General features: G+C 39.1%; 1 protein-coding gene across 1 annotated transcript; it reads right to left on the bottom strand.

The window, feature by feature from the left end:
- Positions 1-11,825: 11,825 nt before the first annotated feature.
- On the bottom strand, positions 11,826-21,769 carry sdsl (serine dehydratase-like). The gene is made up of 8 exons (XM_036593898.1): positions 21,643-21,769; positions 17,683-17,849; positions 16,651-16,690; positions 16,158-16,297; positions 15,219-15,307; positions 14,790-15,017; positions 13,764-13,888; positions 11,826-12,436 (listed from the first exon to the last, which is right to left on the bottom strand). The coding sequence occupies exons 2-8, from the start codon at positions 17,833-17,835 to the stop codon at positions 12,249-12,251; spliced, it is 963 nt and encodes a 320-aa protein (XP_036449791.1). The 5' UTR covers positions 17,836-17,849; positions 21,643-21,769; the 3' UTR covers positions 11,826-12,248.
- Positions 21,770-23,034: the final 1,265 nt, after the last annotated feature.

Genomic DNA, 23,034 nt, shown 5'->3' with positions numbered 1-23,034 from the left:
TCACTCTCTCTCTGCTCACTTTAAAACAATGAGATTCGTTGGATGCAGGTGACGTCATCCCCACATTTTACGCCGTGCCTCAGTGCGCATGTGTGTAAACCAACTCCGCGCTCGGGTCCATGGGAAATGTAGTTTCTCACTAGAGGCATCCGGGTCGTCCCTGTTCTGAATATTTTCAAGCATCGTATTCAACTGTAATTCGTTGAAAACATCAATGTAAGTGTTGTTTAGCGATTTGAAAGCTTGTTCTGTGAGTGTTAATATTAAACAAACGTCTTTTGTTATGGTCTCAGTGCTTGGAAGGGCTGGTTTGCCTTGCACAGCTGGTAGAATACAAACTAAAAGAATGAATAAAAACTTACAAAACATACTTTTTTTTGTTATTATTAGTTCGCATTTCACCAAAAGGTAATATAAAATACTGTAAATGTTCAACCATATGGTGGACCTATAAGTTCATCTGTGATCACTTTCTGACCACAGAGCTGCCCCTTGAAGCACAGTTTAGGTGTTTCTGATAAAGTGGCCAATAAGTGGAAGCACAATTTAGGTGTTTCTAATAAAATGGCCAGTTAGTGGAAGCACAAGCTTGCATGTTTCTAATAAAGTGGCCAGTGAGTTGAAGTACAAGCTAGGTGTTTCTAATAAAATGGCCAGTGAATGGAAGCAAAATGTAGGTGTTTCTAATAAAGTGGCCAGTGAGTGGAAGCACAAGCTAGGTGTTTCTAATACAGTGGCCAGTGAGTGGAAGCACAAGGTTGTTGTTTCTAATAAAGTGGCCAGTGAGTGGAAGCACAAGCTTGGTGTTTCTAATAAAGTGGCCAGTGAGTGGAAGCACAAGGTTGTTGTTTCTAATAAAGTGGCCAGTGAGTGGAAGCACAAGGTTGGTGTTTCTAATAAAGTGGCCAGTGAGTGGAAGTACAAGGTAGGTGTTTCTAATAAAGTGGCCAGTGAGTGGAAGTACAAGGTAGTTGTTTCTAATAAAGTGACCAGTTAGTGAATCTGAGGCTTATATCAGATTTATAAGCTGAATTCTGAAGCTATTTGTCTTAAAAGCCTGTTGGGGGAGGAGTGGTCAATGGGACTGATTTAGGCAAAAAAACAGGCCACAGACAGAATTACTGCGGATTATGACAATAATTGTGCATTGGGGGGATGGGGGGGTGCTGGAATTATGGCCATGGCAGCAGCTGGCCATGCAGATTGTGCCAGGAGCTGAACGACCACCAGATTTTAATGTCCAGAAGTGCCTCACTCCCAGAAGACATATGCTGTGTCTGAGCTGTGTGCTAAACACTAATTCTGACTGTTCTGAATACACAGAGGAGAATTTGACCATATACTTCTTTTTTACTCTCTAAAATTCTAATATAATTTGAATTTAATATAATAATAATAATAATAATAATAATAATAATATTTTTTGTGTGTAATGGAGAATGTGGTGTCTTATTTGCCGGGGCCAAGAAACCATTTTATGTAAATTCAAAGGTTTATTATAGTTTGAATATATTTGTTATATTCATTGTCACATCGACAAAGTTGGATTCACTCAGAATATCCAACATGCATGCTGTGGAATCTGAATACAAAGCGCTGCGGCTGGAAAATTTTGACAACGTGATGAATTAACCCTCTGGAGTCCACAAATGTGCCTGCGCGTCAAATTCTCTGTTTTTATATCTGTCTCTCTCTCTTACAATAATGCAGCGCAATACAAACATGTTCTGAATCTGTAGAGTCGCCCTTTCCATTCCATCTGATCACGAGATCATACGAGTCTCACATCTGGAGTTATGAGCCTATGAAGAGGGGCTGAGATACACGTCATCTGCCTCTCACCGTGTGGAACTGGTGGATTCGTGTGTCCATCTACATTCTGTGTGAAACTGACCAATGGACACTCAGGAAATCACTAAGGACTGACCATCACGCCGGAAACCCTTCATTCCTCATTCAGTCCACCTGAGACACATGAGAAATGGCGTACAGAGAGTTTACAGCTGCTGAAGTTGCTGCAGTGGTTTTGTAAAGTAGTGATGAAGATAACAGAGCATTTTGATATGATATAGGTTAAGTATACCAAAACAGCTTAAAAGAAACAAAATGTCTTTGACAAAAATAAAAACTTTGATTTTGCTGAAATTCTGTGTTTTATGACAGTTTTGAAACAAGATTTTGGATTAAAATGCATTTTTTAAATTAGATTGATGGTGGAAGGATACATGCAGGGTGTTGTGAGGCAAAATAGTCCCCAAAGAAAACAAAATTTTAATAAAGTGGCCACTGAATTGAAGTACAAGGTAGGTGTTTCTAATAAAGTGGCCAGTGAGTCGAAGCACAAGCTAGGTGTTTCTAATAAAGTTGCCAGTGAGTGAAACCACAAGCTAGGTGTTTCTAATAAAGTGGCCAGTGAGTGGAGGCACAAGCTAGGTGTTTCTAATAAAGTGGCCAGTGAGTGGAGGCACAAGGTAGGTGTTTCTAATACAGTGGCCAGTCAGTAGAAGCACAAGCTAGGTGTTTCTAATAAAGTGGCCAGTGAGTGGAACCACAAGGCGGGTGTTTCTAATAAAGCGGCCAGTAAATCAAAGTACAAGGTAGATGTTTCTAATAAAGTGGCCAGTGAGGGAAGCACAAGGTGGGTGTTTCTAATAAAGTGGCCAGTGAATATAAATATCACCCTTATACAGGAGAGTAAACAGGATGTTTACATCAGCCTATTTTATGGAGGATGTGACTAATAATACGATCAGCATGGACAACATTCATCAACATTCCATATAAAAACTTATGTTCAGGTTCTCTGGAGGTCTTGGGTAGTAAATAAAATGCTTCAAGCTGTAGATTTTGTGACATCACAAAAAATATATTTCTGAATGTTTCCGTATATGAACCACAGGGGGTTTTACGTAGTTTACACACTACACCAAACTCCCATTTCAAAAAATGAGGAGAATTTTGCTTACTCATGATATGAGCCCTTTAAGCCCGCTCACAGACTGATACTTGACCAACATATACCATTAGGACACAGCAGCACATGCACTTCCTGTCCTGATTCACAGACAATGTGGTGATGCCATGCACCGTGTGGTTTTGTACATTTTCTCTGACTTTAGTATGTGAGAAAGCAGCCCGTTGTTCTGTGGCAGCTACGTAATCCACATCACTGTTTCCCTCCAAGTCTTTATTCAGCCACTGACTGAAGGGCCCTGGCTCGGCTTTTAACGCGTCCCAGTCTTTTGGCAGCCAGTGAATGTGTGATTATAGGCCAAGGCTGTTAACTTCACCTTTCCAACATCCAAGGAAACCAATCTACGAGCAGTATAAAGGAGCGGCACGGTCTGTTTAATGTAAAGGCCGCAGTGCACTTCTAAAGGTCAGGCTGGGAGTATTAGCAGCGCGTAAATATTTAAACAGAGCGGGTCTGCGCACTGTTACTCGTTCGGCCTCTGACGGAGGAGCGTGTTATAAGCTTAGGCTTTGGATAAGCTTTTGAAAAACAGCTTTGGCTGCTGGTCACGAGTTACACCACAAGGAGTTCACACCGAGTTCCCTCAGATTACATGACTCACGTACATCCTCATACTGACACTGCAGTTAATGGTTCAGATAATTCAAACTGGCGCATCGGACAGTGTTTGTCTGTTGCCATTGGAGTGAAGCAAAACATTTACTTCCTTCTCTCCCAGCTGGCTTTAAATGTTTATTTTAGAAAACACCAAAGAGCCATGAATCAGTGGATTAGCTAATCGCTATATGGCCCAACACAGTGACCGTACAGTAGACGCGAAATAACACAGGGCGAAGTGTTCCAGGGATATTTGATATACTTAAAAAGGTTCCAGTAGAAAATGCTTTAAGTCATGTTCTTGTATTCCTGTAACCACATCATTTGTAAACTTTCACAGGAATCAGACAGATGTTTCTCCAGATTCTGTGTTTATGATTACTGAGTTTTGAGTTTAAAAGGGGACTTTCACCGAATTCCCAAAATTTCTAAATGATTAAGTGGTTAAGATGTAAACAGAGTCATTCAGAGTGGTTTGGTGTGAAATGGTTGATTGTAGAGACTCAGATTTCTTTACAGTGGTGGTGATAGAAACCAGGCGTCACCATGACAACAACACAAATATAAACATCTTATTTACCCAAAACCACCAGTGAACCTACACGTGTCTTCTGAGCTTTATATGAAATGTTGATGATGGTAAAATAGTGATAAACCTTTAAAATCTTAACCTAAAAACTATCGTAGAACAGTGTCTCAGACATCAGGCAGTGTATTTAATTTTTGAATTGAGGTTTTAGCAGCATTAAACTCTTCAGACGTCTGGTTCCATTCACCACGACTGTAAAAAACTGAATAGAGCACTTCACATCAAATCACTCTGAATGAGTTTGTTTACATCTCAATCACTTAATTATGTAAAAAAAAAAAGAAAAGACATTGGAATTCACCTTTAAGTCACAAACTCACTCCTATATTATACTAATCTCCTCCCTGTGGTGGCTGTAATATAGCACCATTATGATAAACAGCTCACAGCGAGACCTAGCCTGCATGGTTTGGGGGGGGGTATTAACTATTACAACAGTAATAGTAAACGAGACAGTGAACAGTAAACGAGACTAAACAACATATCTCTCTGTTTTTTGACATTTGTATGCACAGACTAATCAAAAACACACCAATGTAAGTAAAACAAATGTCAATTCCATTGTGCAGGTATTTCCTCTTCTACTTGGTTTAAAATAAATCCAACAGCTACTTTTCACTAATCATATTTATTATGATGAATCTACACTGATCAGACATGACATTCTGACCACCTCCTTGTTTCTACACTCATTGTCCATTTTATCAGCTCCACTTACTATATAGGTGCACTTTGTAGTTCTACAGTTACAGACTGTAGTCCATCTGTTTCTCTGATACTTTGTTCTTCAGTGGTTAGGACCCCCATGGACCCTCACAGAGCAGGTACTATTTGAGTGGTGGATCATTCTCAGCACTGCAGTAACACTGACGTGGTGGTGGTGTGTTAGTGTGTGTTGCGCTGGTCTGAGTGGATCAGACACAGCAGTGCTGCTGGAGTTTTTAAACACCTCAGTGTCGCTGCTGGACTGAGAATAGTCCACCAACCAAAAATATCCAGCCAACAGCGTCCTGTGGGCAGCGTCCTGTGACCACTGATGAAGGACTAGTGGATGACCAACACAAACTGTGCAGCAGCAGATGAGCTATCGTCTCTGACTTTACATCTACAAGGTGGACTGACAAGGTAGGAGTGTCTAATAGAGTGGACAGTGAGTGGACACAGTGTTTAAAAACTCCAGCAGCACTGCTGTGTCTGATCCACTCAGACCAGCGCAACACACACTAACACACCACCACCACATCAGTGTTACTGCAGTGCTGAGAATGATCCACCACCCAAATAGTACCTGCTCTGTGAGGGTCCATGGGGGTCCTGACCACTGAAAACAAAGTATCAGAGAAACAGATGGACTACAGTCTGTAACTGTAGAACTACAAAGTGCACCTATATAGTAAGTGGAGCTGATAAAATGGACAATGAGCGTAGAAACAAGGATGTTGTTATGCCTCATCAGCCTGAGCAAAAGCTCATTTTATATTTTAGGTTTTATTTTTTGATCTAATATATTAAACTCAGCAAATAAATAGAAATTGAGGCAAAAAATGAAACATGCCATATTGAACTGTGCTCTCTGTGGAGGATGTGTTCACTTATTTTCACTCAGAAAATCAACAAAACATGTAATTTGACCAGAACAAATGTTTACATATGACTGTAAGTGGACAAAATAAGCTTAATCAGAGTATTTATTACTTTTAATAATTCAATACTATTACTTTCATTGTCTGAACAAAATATTAATGAAAATCACGTGATTTCTATAAAGTGAACTCAGTTTCCAGTTTTCATCAGGTCTAACTTTTTCACAGCACTGTGTTCTAATGTGCAGTTTAACACTCTTAAAAAGATGGTTCTTTAGGGGTTCTTTAGTAAAGAAAATGATTCTATAAAGAACCATGAACATGCAGATTGTTTAATATAGAACCTTTCTGAAAAAGAGTTCTATATAGCACCGAAAGGGTTCTTCTATTGTTAAAAGCGTGACAATGTAACAATAGAAGAACCCTTTTGGGTGCTTTTTAGAACCCTTATCAAAAAGGGTATCTATAGAACCATCTACAGCACATTCTGATGAACGCTTAATCATGCAAAGGGTTATTTGAGTGTTCATGGTTCTATATAGAACCATTTTCTTTACTAAAGAACCCTTGAAGAACCATCTTTTCAGCATATGATAAACTGAAGACTTTGACCGAACAGGCTGTTTTGGTTGTCGGCAAATTGACTGTGAAACCTTAAAAATCGATGCTGGTTTCCGTTATTTTGGCCTCGGGAGGATGTTTAACCTACCTCGCGGCCTCTAACGTTAAACAAGAGGAAATCTCTGTCAGTTCCTGCCTGCACTCGTACAGCTCAGCATGAAAGGCTGTGATTAATGATCAGGGTTTGATTGGGTGAAGCCACAAACCAGCAGCTGCTACCTGCATCCAAACCAGGCCATTCATAAAGTGTCAGAGTCTGTTTAAAAAGCCGAGGTGAACTGATTTAAACGGCGACCCTACATCCATAACCAGCCGCCTTCATACGGCCGCACAGAACAAAGGGGACTCTGTCTTTAACCAGCCGGCCGTCTCCACGGCTGATAAACAGCCTGAAACACGCAGCGAGACGCATCAACATCAGCCATAAATCCTCAGAACATCTCCAGAGCCGATGAGTGAAAACTACACTGATCTGAACTAGACTGAAAAACAGCGTTTCCACATGAATAAGATACATTATATCAGCACTATTACTGCCAGAAACACGTCAACAGAAGAAAGACAGGAAATCCACAATCATGGATCACCTTCTTCAGGATTTATTCCCCATCATTCACAGAAAGGAGGAACCGGAGAGGCTCCAAAAACCAACAATGCTTTACTTGTAAATCTTAAAAAAACATACTTCAAGGGTTCCCTAGTAAACACAACCGTTCTATATGGAACCATGAACACTCAAAGAACCATGTGCATGCTTAAATGGTTCTTTGCATGGTGAAATAGTTCTTCAGATTGATGGAAAATGTGCTGCAGGTGTTCCGCATAGAACCCTTTTGAAAATGGGCTATGTAGCACCCAAAAGGATTCTTGTAACAGTTGAAGAACACCCTTGTCGAAAAGGTTCTATATAAAACCATCTATAGCACATTCTCCATCAGTCTGAAGAACCATCTCATGATGCAAAGAACACTTTAATCATGCAAAGGGTTCTTTGAGTGTTCAAGGATCTATATAGAACCATTTTCTTTACTAAAGAACCCTTGAAGAACCATCTTTTTTTAAAAGTGAAGGTCAACATCATAACAATAGCAGAACCTTTTTGGTGCTATGTTGAACCATACTCAACACATTCGTCATCAATCTGGAGAACCGTTTTACCATGCAAAGAACGCTTTAAGCATCCAAATGGATCTACACAGAACTCATTATTCTAAATAGTACCATGCCCTTTACTAAAGAACCTTTGAAGAACCATCTATTTTTAAAGTATAGGCTTTATCAGGCCATAGAGATTTTTGCCAAAAGTACACAAAATGAAAGGTAATAACAGCGTCAATGTAATATTTATATATGTTCCCTTCATGTGGGGTCTGTGTACAATGTACAGTACTGTGCGAAAGTCAGAGACCCTTCATTCGCTTTATTTCCAGTCAATAATTACAAGGTAAGCATTAATTTTTCAGTGTCAAGAAAAAAGCAGACAGCATCTTTTAATGAAGGTCAATGCAAAAAAAATATATATTTCAAGTAGTGTCTGAGCATTTCTGTGGGTCAGTTCACCATGAAATACAGAAGCTTCAACAACTAAATATAATATCCGATTTTTTGGTATTTACTGTGCCCACTCCTTTGGCTTTGATCCCCACTTAACCCTCATGATTTTAGACTGCACAGTGTACAGTAATGGTCAAGGGTGTCAGTGGACACCTAAGCCAAGTGAGGTTCTTTAAATTCAGGCTCAATTCTTATTTATACGCCTTCGAATGGGCTTCTCAAATAGATAACACGTCTGTATACGTGCATAGGCACCTCTTTAAAGAGTGATGATCAGTGACTGTAAACAACAACTAAACTAACTAAAACCTGTAATACGAATGTTAACTAAAGGCAGTTTGTGTGTAACTGCATCCCTTAAATCCCACACTGATTACATGCTTATTATTCTGTATCTCAGCCTTATTATTCTGTATCTCAGCCTTATTATTCTGTAAATACATGACTGTCTGACTTTTTCTTACACTAAAGCAGTGAAGAACAGAAGTTTGGACCTGCCAGTGACTCCTGAGTGTGTAAGAATTATATTAATTATGCTGAAACATCAAATTAAATGTATGTGGGTCTAAATTTCACTTCCTCACTCGTATAACTGCACAACATACACAGCAGTTTCATAGTAGACACTGAATAATTCATAGTAGATACTGAATAAATAATCCCGAATCTTTTATAGTAGCTACTGAATAATTAACAGCAGATACTAAATATATTTTATATCTATAAATCTATGTATAAATAAAAAGTAAAGTATAATAATAATTATTAGTATGCATATTCTAGTAATTATTAGAATATTATTTGAATGTTATTAGAGCATATACTCTCCTTTAATCTCTTAAAATCTCAGGCTTATTACATACTAAGGCTTATAATTCAGTAACTACAGGGACTTTGGGTGAGCTGTCCTTTGATTGTAGAAGTGTGTAATAAAACTTTGGGCCTCCTGTAGGCCCTGACCATTTGAGTGGTTAACTAGTTTATATGTTTTGTGCAGTCATTACTTGTATATCGCTGCTGTCGGAACGAAACCTCGTATCTCCAAAATGGAAACTTTACAGGAGGAGAAAAAAAAACATACTGTACCTTTAATAACTGATAGTTACTGATATAGATGTGGTTTCTGTACCAAAAACAGTCATGAATAATTTCTACATGACCATTTTCCAACCTCTGTTTATCCTTGATAATTAAACAGGCAGTTTTTGTTACTGCACCTGTAAGACTGATATATGTAAATGAGCTCTGCTCTGATTGGCTGCTCTGTATTGCACCTTAATCAAAAAGCACTCACATCTGAAATCCTTCCTAAAACATCAGACTGAATGGGTGTAGCTGAAGTCTATCTATCTATCTATCTATCTATCTATCTACACATTTTAATTCACAATTACTGTGTATTTCCTGTGGTTTATGTGGATTTTATTCACTGAAGGTAGTTTTGAATGAGGAGTGTTTAAACCGCTGTTCAGGTTAAAGCAGCACCCATAAAGCTGAACAGTTCCACAGTGCACCACCTACTCACTCACTGACTGGGTCTCAGGTATCTCCTACTAAATGTGGCCCCAGTTTACGAGGAACAGAACCCAGGTCTGCTTACTGGCTTCCCAACTAAACTATAACCCGGAGCAGCTGTGCAGGAAGCAGTGATAGAATAAAAAGCACTGACTGTCCTCGCTGTCCTGAAGCTTAATGACTGAGCTGATGTGATAAAATATCCTTTTCTTTAGATTTCCTTAATGGACACATTTTAATCCATCAGCAACACCCTATACTCTATCATATACTCTAATAACTCCGCCATCATTAAAGTCTAATTCTAGTAGGATGAAGTCAGTTTTAATGACATTGTAAAGTATTAGGTGTTTAGTACAGTATCAGCACTCTCTGCTGGTCACATTGTTTTATTATTGGAGTAGATAAAGTGGAATTCCACTGATTTTCCAAGATTGCATCATAATTTTAATGTTTTAACGTAAACAGAGTGATTCAGAGTGGTTTGGTGTGAAATGGTTGATTGTAGAGACTCTTTACAGCGGTGGTGATAGGAACCAGGGGTCGCCATGACTACAACACTAATATAGACATTTTATTTACTATCCAAAACCACCAGTGAACCTACACGAGTCTTCTGAGTTTATATGGAATGTTGATGATGGTAAAATAGTTTTCTTACTATTTCACTTACTTTTAATCTTTAATCTCTATCTCGAAACTATTCTAAAACAGTGTCTCAGAGATCAGGTAGTGTATTTATAACCATTAAACTCTTCAGACATCTGGTTCCATTCACCACCACTCTGAAATTGGTGGAAATCACCTTTAAGTCATAGAGCTTTTTATCTCCCCTTGGTGGCTGTAATAGAGCACCATTATGAAGCATATAAACAACTCACAATGAGAACTAGCCTGTGTGTGTGTGTGTGTGTGTGTGTTATGCTATTACAACAGTAAACAATGAGAGAACTCTTTATCTCTCAGGTAGTGCATTAGCATTTCATGTTAGTTATGCTTTCAGAGACAAATTCTTCAGGCGTCTGGTTCCTATCACCACCACTGTGAACAATTCTGACTCGGTAAGTTTCTCTAGAACAGAGAGTTTCACACCAAACCACTCTGAGTCACTGTTGAATCAATGTTTACATCTCAACCATTTAACCCTTGTGTGGTGTTCAGGTCTGTGGGGACCCATTTTCAATGTTTACCAAAAGAAAAATGATGCGATTTATTATTATTTCAACCTCAGATTCTTGTTCTTTGCTCATTTTCTGTGAAGAACATATAAAATAACCTATTTTCAGTGTCTTCACTCTGTTCACCCCCCACACATTTATATTACACATGTGGTGTTGGGCTGAACCCGCGGGGAGTAAAAGTGTGGAGGTGCTGTGTCCTTCACTCTGTTCTCCTCCTACATGGCCTGCTGTTAGTGTGTGTGTGTGTGTGTGTGTGTGTGTTTGTATATGTGTGTGTGTGTGTGTGTGTGAGGGTGGACAACATGGACAGGCTGCTGACTGGCTACAGCTGCTAAAGGAGAACCCTACGCTGGACACTTGATATTTTGAAACATCTGGTATTTTTACATAAATTGTTATGGCTGTGTTGATTTAAAAACTCTAATGCAGTGGGTCCAGCAGACCACTGAGTAACAAACACATGAACACCACACAAGGCTAATCATGCAGAAATTTTTTAAAAATTGTGTAGTTTCCCTTTAAAGGCAGTGGGACAGTTTTACATAAGTGTACTGAAGTTTGACATCTCTGATTCTGAATATTTGTCAGAACACTGTGTTTTATGTTAAACTTTAAAAAGAACTAAAATCATAATAGAAAGTAGAAAAACAGCGAGAAAACAAAAGTTTGGAGAAAGACAGAGTTTTCAAAGTTTTCCTGTTACTCCAAAATAAGACACTGGCCTACTGCTGTCTATGAAGACGGACAAAAGTACAGCTCATAGCTTAAAACAGTAGCAGCCATTTTGCAGCCTAAAGTTTGTCAGTATGTTTGCCCATATTCATAACAAACAGCGCACTGTTAATTAACGACAAGATTTAACAGAGATTTTTCACAGTAGATGTAGTTTGTGCAAAAGCACTATGAGGTTAATGTGCATTTTCACTTTAAGAGAAGTTTTGTGTGTACTTCGTGCAAAACGTGGTGAATAAACACAGGTATATGCAGTTTAAACAACCCTGGTCAAGTTATATGTTGCTGTTGATTTTCTAAGTAAAGATAAGTTAACACATCCTCTACAGGGAACATAAATATGCATAAATTTGCTATTTTTAGTGCTCAATTTCTATTTATTTGCAGAGTTTAACTTGTTAAAAAAATACAAAATGTGCCATAACTTTCGCACATGCTAGATTTTATGTTTTTTTTTCCCTAATATGGTAAATTCAGTAAATAAACAGTAATTTTGCACTAAAATGTGCAGAAGTGTGTTCTCTGTAGAGGATGTGTATTTTATATGTTAAAATACTGGAAATTACAGATTATTACCGTATTACCGCAGACTGCAGTTACGTCACAGTAATCCTGTGGAGGTCACTGCAGAGTCACAGTGTAGAGCTGTTATTTCACTGTTGTTTACTGTTAATATGGTTCAGTAAATGATTGTGAAAGTAATGCAACCAGTAGCCAGTAATTTACTGTAACTTTACAGCAAAATATATTTTACAGTGCATGTCATACAGTGTCAGTGTGTAGCCTCTAATACTGGTTAGCTACATTAGCCTCATAGCTTCAGTGCAAAACTTCAGACACCAAACATGTATTTAAGGTGAAAACCTATTGTTCATGGGATCATGGGAGTTGTAGTTTTCTGATTATTTGCAGACCGTCCTCAGGTGCTGTAGCTGAGCGAGGCTGACGCTGCTGCCCCCGCAGACGATGACCACCAGCAGGCCGAGCGGTTTGGGCAGTCGGCCTTCGTCCTGCAGCCGCTGGATAACGCCGCTGTACACCGCGGCCAGAGACGCTCCGCACGCCAGCTCCACTAGCACACGCTCCTCATCTGCACACACACAGAATGAAGGCTTCCAACAACAGAGTCTCAAAGGTCAGACAGTGTTATCTGACACAATTAGCACGTTACAAATGAGCCCTTAATCAGGTCAGACATCACCATGTAGCTGACAAGACACACTGAACCAGATTCATAAAACACACCAGCAGACGTTACGAGTAAACAGTGTGGTGGTAACATATTCGTTCATTCATAGACGAGGAGAGACCCTTTTCACAAGAAACAAGTGTGTAAATGCTGGTTAAAACAAGTTCCGTTATTGCCTTACAGGCACACACACACACACATCTTCTAAGCCGCTTATCCTTCTGGGTCGTGGGGGGAAACGGAGCCTATCCCAGCTGTCATCGGGCAGAAGGCAGGACACATCCTGGACAGGCTGCCTTACAGACAGTTACTCAGAAATACAGGCGTTCGTATCACTTCAGCCACCACCAAAAGGAGTCTCACTTCATCTTTGTCATAGTTGCCAAGATTGAAACTGAAGGATGTGTCTAAAACTGGAGAATCAAACACACAGCAATGTGGGCGTCCAAACTAAATAAAGGATATAAACGCTTTGTGGAAAAATTCACAGCTATCAGGGTACAGTAAGGTAGATTAGCCATGTTAGCTGGAGATGTAGAAATGGCGATGCAATCAGACACATTCAGTGGTGTTGAGGTCTGGACTCTGGGGTGGTCAGTCCATTGTTCAGCTTCTTTGTTTGATGTGTCCGTCTCCTTTTCTCAGTGAGGTTCTTCTTGACAGCTACACATCCTTTCAGACCCACAGCGCTGAGTCGTCTTCTCACAGTGGAAGGATGGACAGAAACACCTGTGGATGTTTTCAGATCTGAAGCAGCTTGATTTTCTCCTCTCTCTCAGAGATGAAAGCTTTAAGTGCTGTTTATCTGATGGGGGGCAGTTTTGGTGTCTACCAGGTCTTCCAGGTGGTTGTTAGGAGCCACATTTTCTCTGTAGCTTTTAATCAGTTTTTGGAAACTTTGTCTTTCTTCTTCCTTGTGCAAGTAGATTATCTTATATCTAATCTCCTGACCAAGCAATAACTTGTACTTACTGGCCATTTTGACTGGAAATTCACTAAATTAAGGGTGGTCTGTGACTTTCTATGGCCAAAAAAGTAGCCCCACCTCCAACAGAGTAAAAAGTTTGCATTGCAATAATAAAATGCTTACATAGAAGAGAAGCTGAGACACAGAAAACCTGTATGGATGGGTAGCTTAGGGAAAAAGCCAGACGTTAGTTTTGGTAAAGTATAATTAGAGTAAACAGTTAATTTGTAATAAAATCTATGTATAAATGTAAAAATGTACCCAGGAATAGTTCCACTGCCTGCAGAGCCTGCCGGTCAGTCACGAGCTCTGAGATGACGTTGGACCGTTTGCTGTACTCAAACGCTGCACTGCAGGCCGTCTTCGCTCCTAAACACTTTGCCTCACTAACAAACAAACCAGCACAAAGACCACCATTCAGTCCAGAGCAATGAGACTCTATACACGCACTACTGCTCAGATGAGCCATGTTAGTGTTCGTATGTATAATATCATATATAATATAGATATAATTAGTACAAACTGCACATCAGAAGGTATTTGTACCCATTTTATTAAATATATTAAGCACTTACACGCATTACAAGAAGTTATTCAGTGATAAATAACACACTGCAATGATCGACTTGATTTGATCAATTTGATCACCACTTTTATAATACAGGACATTCTGAATATTAACTTTATTATCGTTTCATTTGTGATAATTTTATTAGAACTTAATTGTGGATATCATTTGAATAAAGTTCTAATAAAATTCCTATCCAGAATGAAATTTAAATTTAATTATTGTAACTTCATTCTGGATATTTATCTTATTAAAACTTCATTCTAGATGTTCATTTTTGTTAGAACTTCTGGATATTAATTCTATTAGAATTTCGTTCTGGATATTAATTAAAAAAGTTGAAAAATTAAAATAAAAATAGTATAACTTTATTCTGGATATAAAGTTTATTAGAACTTTGTTCTGAATTTCATTCTGGATATTGATTAAATGAAGTTTTAATGTAACTATTAGAACTTCATTCTAGCTATTAATTCAAGAAAGTTATAATAAAATTAAAATTAAAATAAAAATAATATAACTTCACTCTGGATATCAATTTTGTTAGAACCTCATTCTGGATAGTAATCGAATCAAGACTTCTCTGTTTAGTTTCATAATTGGTTGAAAGATGTGAAGCACTAATATTATCTATTACAGTTATTTTTATTGTGTACACTGAAAAACTGCTTTACATGGTGTACATGTTTGAGAGGTGCTGTACTTAGAGGAGTTATTACCTGGTAATATCTGGTAGAGTGACTAAATGTCCAGCTTTGATGGCTGCGTTGAGGCAGTCTGCCCCAAAAGTCTCCATACAGAGCACAGGCACACTGCCCCAGCCCACCTCATCCAGCCCCTGCATCACCCCACAGAACAGCCCCCCGCCACCCACAGACAGAACCACAGCCCCCGGCCTGCACGGCAGAGAGGCCTTCAGCTCGTGGACGATACTGGAGTGACCCTCCCTGCAAACAGTCAGGAGTTTAGCACTTCTGTCATGATAATAATGCAGACAGCAGGAGTGTGAGTCTCTACAGTGATTCAGTATGAGATGATTCTTTAGGAAATGATTCAGCGATTCACTACTCTTTGTATTCTGTGTCCATTTATGTAAAATAATACACCACACGCAAGTGATTCTGACTCATTTGAAGAAAACGACTCACCACAACAGAGGATGGTCAAACGGTGGGACGTAGACGAGGTTCTCGCTTTCAGCCAGACGAAGAGCCTCGGCGTTCGCATCGTCCCACACCTGCTCAAAACACACCGACCACCTGTATCTATTTTACAATATCCCAATAGACACCGTATATATACGGACAACCGGAGGGGCCAGGAGCTGTGGCTATAATTTTTGGGATTGTTATCTTGAGATTACGACTTTACTATCTTGTGATCTCAAGATAACAAAAGTTGTTATCTGGTGATTACAAGTTAGTTATCTTGTGATCTCAAAGTTGCTATCTTGAGATCACAAGTTAATTATCTTGTGATTTCAAGATCACAAAGTTGCTCTCTTGAGATCACAAGTTAATTATCCTGTGATCTCGGAGTTGTTATCTTGAGATCACGAGTTAATTATCCTGTGATCACAATGTTGCTGTCTTGAGATCATGCGTTAATTATCTTGTGATCTCAAAGTTGCTATCTTGAGATCATGAGTTAATTATCTTGTGATCTCAAAGTTGCTATCTTGAGATCATGAGTTAATTATCTTGTGATCTCAAAGTTGTTACCTTGAGATCACGAGTTATCTTGTGATTGCAATGTTGCTATCTTGAGATCATGAGTTAATTATCTTGTGATTTCAAAGTTGCTATCTTGAGATCACAAGTTATTATCTTGTGATCTCAATAGCACAAAATTGTTATCTTGAGATCATGAGTTAACAATGAGATCTTGAGATCATGAGTCAATTATCTTGTGATCTCAAGATAACAATCCAGGAAATTATATCAACAGCTCCTGGCCTCTCCAGATTTCCGTATATATCTGAATAAAATAATTAGTAATTAAAATCAGAAGTAATTCCATTTTTTTTAGCACTACTGTACATGTAAAATAAAATAAAACAGAATAAATTATTCTGCTGTCTCTCCTACCTTCCCCACCACTTTCACTGTGGCCCCCTGGTCCTGCAGCTTCTCCACCACCAGCTGCAGCGAGGACGACGGCAGAATGATGGTGGCCGGGATGTTGAGCTTACGTGCCGCGTACACTGTAGCCAAACCTGCATTTCCACCTGTATTGGACAATCACAGTGTGAGGACACTTTCTGCCCTGCTGAAAAAAGGACACCATCAAACACATCAAACACCCGTTAAACCATTAGAGACCTTTACACTGTGATATCAACCCAACAGGAAAACACCAAACACCAAGAATGACTATTGGACACCAGCAGGAACCAAACTTTTAATGCTTTCTTTGATTTTTTTCAGCAGAATGGACACAGACTGACTGCTGGTAATAGAGAATCTGCACTGGCAAAGTAATTTGGTCAAACACAAGATCTAGACTGAAGTCTAGATGCCATAAGAGATCAAAGTGACAAGAATTATAAAGAAATTTTAATGCTTTCATAATTTTACGCACCTGAAGAACAGACCACACCATGCGAGTTTGAACCTGCAAGCTTGAAGACAGAAGGTGTTTAGTATGTGTGGTGCAGTAACAGTGCCAGGCACTAGAGGGCACTGTACACTCACAGCAAGACATTTAAAGGGGAACTCCACTCAAATTTCACAAATTCTACATTATTACATGGTTGAGATGTAAACAGGGTCATTCAGAGTGGTTTGGTGTGAAACGCTCCGTTCTAGAGAAACTTACAGAGTCAGAACTGTTCACAGTGGTGGTGATAGGAACCAGACGTCCACCTCTAAAAGCTCCCTCACAGAAAGTTACTACATGAAATGGTTATGAATTCACTGCCTGATGACTGAGACACTGTTTTATGATAGTTTTGTGATACAGTTTTGGCTTATAATGTATTTTAATCCATTTATTTCAATTCATTCAAGGTGGAGGGATACATGCAGAGTGTTTTGAGTCAAAATAGTCCCCAAAGAAATGTATTATTTTCAAATTTACGACTATTTTACCATCAACATTCCACATATAAACTCAGAAGACTCGTGTAGGTTCACTGGTGGTTCTGGATAGTAAATAAAATGTCTATATTTGTGTTGTAGTCATGGCGACCCCTGGTTCCTATCACCACCACTGTAAAGAAATCTGAAATTTCACACCAAACCACTCTGAATCACTCTGTTTACATCTCACACACTGAAATTTTAAATTTCTCTTCATACACAGAAGTGCAGCTCAGGGTGCTTCACACAACGTGGTTAAATGGAAGAAGCATAAGTGAAGGAGCAATTCAAAAAAGCAAAATCTGACTGAAAACTGAAGTGAATAAATAAGATCTGGACTGTGAGCAGGAAGTGTCTGATGGGTCTGAGCAGGTAAACAGATCCAGATCTTTGGATTATAAAAGCAGAAAAGAACAGAACACAGTTCTAGATAAAACGAGTGCAAATAGATAAACAACTGGGTGTTGTCAGCACTAAACTAGGTCATCTGGAAGGCATCTGTCCATCTACAGGACTGAGTGTTCCTCCTCACCTTGCGAACCAGGTGTCCGATTCCACGGATTTTGAACGACCCTGCCGGCTGCGAGCTCTCCATCTTCAGGTACACGGTGGTGCCGAGCCGCTTGGCCATGGCAGTGCTTTCAATCAGAGGAGAGTTGATGTGAAATCCCTGAACGTCCGACATGGCTACGGAAACGCCTGCAGCGCAAAATGGAGGAGAATGAAGAAGGGAAGACGAAGAAACACCCTTTAGCCCCTGGTCTAAAGGTTTGGGCCTCTGCCAGTGGCAGGCTGCTGAGTCAGTGTGCTCTGGCAGGTTAAGCCTAGATAAAGCAAGTTTGCTCCCAAACGAGCTCTGAGCAGCACAGCAAACTGCTTGTGCAAGACAAGATCGATGTTAAAGGGGAATTCCATTGAATTTTCAAAAACTCAGCACAATTAAATGGTTAATATGTAAGCAGAGTCGTTCAGAGTGGTTTGGTGTGAAACGCTCTGTTCTAGAGAAACTTACCGAGTCAGAACTGTTCACAGTGGTGGTGATAGGAACCAGACGTCCACCTCTAAAAGCTCCCTCACAGAAAGTTCCTACATGAAATGGTTATGAATTCACTGCCTGATGTCTGAGACACTGTTTTATTGTTTTTGAGGGGGTTTTGGTCAAAAACATATTTTTAAAATCCATTCATGGTGGAGGGATACATGCAGGATGTTGTGAGTCAAAATAGTCCCCAAAGAAAACTTTTTATTTTCAGATTTTCCACTAATTTCCCATCATCAATATTCCATATAAACTCAGAAGACTTGTGTAGGTTCACTGGTGGTTCTGGATAGTAAATAAAATGTCTGTATTAGTGTTGTAGTCATGGCGACATCCGGTTCCTATCACCACCACTGTAAAGACATTTGAACCATTTCACACCAAACCACTCTGAATGATTATTTTTAGGTCTGACCCTCTAAAAACGGCCTGGAGTTAAAGCAAATATTAATGAACATAAATGGTAAAGGAAATTATAGGCTTTATTTAGTAATAATAATACTAATAAAAATCACTCAGTACACATAATTTATTACTTTCTTGTAAATTACTGAAATTTTTACTACTTCTCTGTCTGTAACTCTTCTCTGGAGACAGTGAACCTTTTTGTATGGTATTAAGTTCAAAAGGCTAATTTGAATGTTGATGTAATGAACACTTAGGACAAGATAATGTTAGTGTTAGTTTGTTTACATTAAATATTTCATTTCACAAAGTAAAAATAGAGCACGCCTCTGTAAAAGCGTGACCTGGAATGCTATCGTAACCTCACTCCCCCATCCGATGAGAAGATAAACATATTTTAATACTCTATGTAAATTCTTATTTCACTTTTAAAATGTGATGTCAAAGTATTTTAATTACAATAATAAAAAAATAAATACAATAAATACAATAAATACTGTAACGCTGGGCTGACGGATCAGACACTTGTGGATTTAAAATAAACCATACGTTTTTTCGGACAGCAGGATCATCCAGAAGACCAGGGTTCACACCAGACGACGCAGGATTCCTCAGTTAGCCAGATAACCTAAGCCCAAAGATGAGGACTGTCCAATGGGAATGTCCCTCTGCTCTTTTCTTAATGAACAGGCTTGACTTTGGGCTTAAGTTATCTAGCTAAACTAAGCAATCCTGCTTTGTGGAATATCCCTCTGGTCAAAAACCAGAATAGTAAAACCTGGTACTCTGGAGCCCCGCTGGTGACATCTTGTATAAATAAAAATAATGCGTGGCCATGACTTAGTAAGGCGTGGGAATGAGATGATTAAGTTGTGGCCACGACTTAGTAAGGCGTGGGATCGAGATCACGGCTTAATACGTTTATTAGGAACTCGTTCCCACGTTTTACTAAGTCGTGGCCACGACTTAATCATCTCATTCCCATGCCTTACTAAGTCGTGGCCACGCATTATTTTTATTTTTACAAGATGTCACCAGCGGGGCTCCGTACGATACATAGAATGAGGAAAAAACCTGAGTAGATGAACAAGCAAGGGTCGAAACCAAAAAGCCAATAAACAGGTAATCTTAGCCAAAGGGGTAAATCAGAAAACCTACAAGATACAAAGTAAAGTCACAGGATAAGCAGCCAAACAAGAGCTCGGCTCAGTACAAAGAGGAGCAATACTTCGCAAAGAAACAGACCCACGTTTATACACAGGCAAACAGGTGAAATCAGTCAGTACTCACATGACTGGGATCTGCTGGTTGACTGGTGATTGGTTGGCGGAGTCACGTGACAAACTGAGGGCTCTTGGGAATTGGAGTTTGCATGGCTAGGCGTACACTACATGGCTTTTTGCTCGATTTTAACCAGAGCTGGTTTATGAGGAGTCTGGCCTCTTCCTATTTCCCCCGTTATATCGAAAACATAACTGCTAAACAGCAGAGGGCGCCCACGAGTGAGTCCTCAATGAATGGGAGTAAATGAAGCTCAACTGATTATAAAAGAAAAGTTAAAATAGTTTCTAATCACTGAACCAGAACTTTCCTTTAATGTTAGACAGTAGAAGGATGGATTTCACTGAAAAAGCAATGAAAACTGACCTGTATGTTTCCTTATTTATACAGCAAACGGGTTTTGGGCAGCAGGACGCTAACATTACTGATTGGTTAGTGAGCGGTGCAGCTGATTGGCTGTTTGCGCTCACTGACCTCATGAATGTACATGAGGCACCATTTTAAACCCCTATAACTCGAGTTTAAAAGCTTAAAAATATAACAGCAGTGTTAAAATGTTTTATACTGTTCAGCAAATTAATATTTTATTTTATATTAAAAATGTTTAAGCATTAATAAACTATGATTTCACTCAAATGCTCCATCTTAACCCATTCATTTTGGAATCGCTCTGGGCGCCCTCTAGTGTTTGAGAAACCTGGAATACATTTAACTTATGTGTTTTATTCTCTCTCTTTGTCCTGTCGTCTAGTCTGAGCGCCTCACAACAAAAAGACAAGAAATTCTGTGACAAACTGATGTTAAGTTTGTGATGCTCTCCGTTTTAGAAATCTGTTATGATTTTAAAAGTCAGTAAAATCACAAACATTACACTTCATCCCCCCAGGGCAAAAAGTCTGGGCACTTCTGATCTAGATCTAGAGCCAATTCAAATACTATTTGAATGAATCTGACCAACACAGGACCATTTTAGACTTTATACACACAAAATTCATTTTTTTTTCTAAATTATTGTATTTTTACTATGTCCCTGGCTGTAAGGCTTTTCTGGAGAGAGAGAACCTCTTTGTTTGAATTCTGAATTTTATAAATGCTGCAGGTCGGAGTTTCTTTCATAATAACAATAATAATAATAAGCGCTTTCTCAGCTTGGCAGTGATCTTGGCAGGTTCCCTTATCAGTGATTTTAATGAGCAGTTATGAAACATCAATAGTGAAAGGAGCTGAGAAGAGACGCTGACTGACTGCGCTGGTTATATAAACTCATTAACAATGTGGTTCAGAAGCTGAAACATCAATAAATCCGAGACAAGCTGAACCTTAAGCAGCATTACTGCATATTTAGTGTACTATTAACTGAATAAACAATACTGAAAAATAATCACTCACGCCGAACATGTTAAACCTCTCTTGTATGATTTTCTGATGTAATTCTGTCGTTTAATTTACCAAAAACATTCAATTCATTTTGAAATGAATTTTGCAACCTCTCTTTATTCCTTTCGAATTAAACAGGCTGTCGTTAATATTGTACCTTTAAGACTGATATATGTAAATTACATATATATCATTGGGCTTTGTTGTCCTTTTCTTAATCTATTATTATTTTGTTGTTTTTTTTCCCCTTTTGATGCTCATTTACACTGAAGATGAGCATTCACCTCAAAATAAACAATATGATCTACCAATGGAACGTGACACTTTCACTAAATAAAAATATTTCAAACAAGAAACAAACAACTGTAAATAGGTTGAATCATATCCTACCTGTTTCCTTGAGATCCACTTACAGTGTTTGTCTCATTTTATGAGCCAAAAAGTCGTATGTCATCTTTCTGTCCTCTCTTAATCCCTTAGAATTAAACAGGCTGTTCCGTTACTGTGCCTTTAAGACTGATATATGCAAATTAGCTCTGTTCTGATTGGCTGCACTCTATCATGCCACATTCAAAAAGGATTTCAGACCAAAACACTCCTCATGAGGTCAGGGTGAGTGGGCGGAGCTAAACTGCTGCAGGCTGAATAGGCTGATATGTTGTGACGTCACAAAAACGTTGGATTCAAACCTGGCTTCATTAAGGCCTGGAGAGTGAGTGGTATGTTTTCAACATTTACATTCAATGTTTATTAAAAAAAGCGAGGGAAGTTCAGGTTTCTATGATCTGGACCTATTTTACAGCTGTAGTTACCCTGTATGTTATTGTTCTCTCATCTGCAACTTTACTCATCTTGAGAAAAGAAAGTTTTTAATAAAAGAAACTGCATAATTGATTATAAATATGTCATCACACATAACAATCATGATTAAAATTACACCGATTAGGCATAACATCCTTGTTTCTACGCTCATTGTCCATTTTATCAGATCCACTTACTGTATAGGTGCACTTTGTAGTTCTACAGTTACAGACTGTAGTCCATCTGTTTCTCTGATACTTTGTTCTTCAGTGGTCAGGACCCCCATGGACCCTCACAGAGCAGGTACTATTTGGGTGGTGGATCATTCTCAGCACTGCAGTAACACTGACGTGGTGATGGTGTGTTAGTGTGTGTTGCGCTGGTCTGAGTGGATCAGACACAGCAGTGCTGCTGGAGTTTTTAAACACCTCAGTGTCGCTGCTGGACTGAGAATAGCACCACCAAAAATATCCAGCCAACAGCGTCCTGTGGGCAGCGTCCTGTGACCACTGATGAAGGACTAGAGGATGACCAACACAAACTGTGCAGCAGCAGATGAGCTATCGTCTCTGACTTTACATCTACAAGGTGGACTGACAAGGTAGGAGCGTCTAATAGAGTGGACGGTGAGTGGACACAGTGTTTAAAAACTCCAGCAGCACTGCTGTGTCTGATCCACTCATACCAGCACAACACACACTAACACACCACCACCACGTCAGTGTTACTGCAGTGCTGAGAATGATCCACCACCCAAATAGTACCTGCTCTGTGAGGGTCCATGGGGGTCCTGACCACTGAAGAACAAAGTATCAGAGAAACAGATGGACTACAGTCTGTAACTGTAGAACTACTAAGTGCACCTATATAGTAAGTGGAGCTGATAAAATGGACAATGAGCGTAGAAACAAGGAGGTTGTCATAATGTTATGCCTGATCGGTGTGCGTCATATTTTATATATATATATATATATATGGTTA

This window comes from Colossoma macropomum, unplaced genomic scaffold (assembly GCF_904425465.1).
Source record: "Colossoma macropomum unplaced genomic scaffold, Colossoma_macropomum, whole genome shotgun sequence".
Lineage (NCBI taxonomy): Eukaryota > Metazoa > Chordata > Actinopteri > Characiformes > Serrasalmidae > Colossoma > Colossoma macropomum.
Note: the sequence above shows the minus strand (reverse complement) of the source record. Positions and strands in the feature narration are given on the sequence as shown.

Excerpts from the sequence above, each read along its gene's own strand:
- sdsl (XM_036593898.1), bottom strand. The coding sequence starts at position 17,835 with ATGTCGGACGTTCAGGGATTTCACATCAACTCTCCTCTGATTGAAAGC. Across the intron at positions 16,691-17,682 it reads TCGGACACCTGGTTCGCAAG|CTTGCAGGTTCAAACTCGCA; the intron begins GTGAGGAGGAAC and ends TCTGTCTTCAAG. Across the intron at positions 16,298-16,650 it reads TGGTGTGGTCTGTTCTTCAG|GTGGAAATGCAGGTTTGGCT; the intron begins GTGCGTAAAATT and ends TGTCCAATACAG.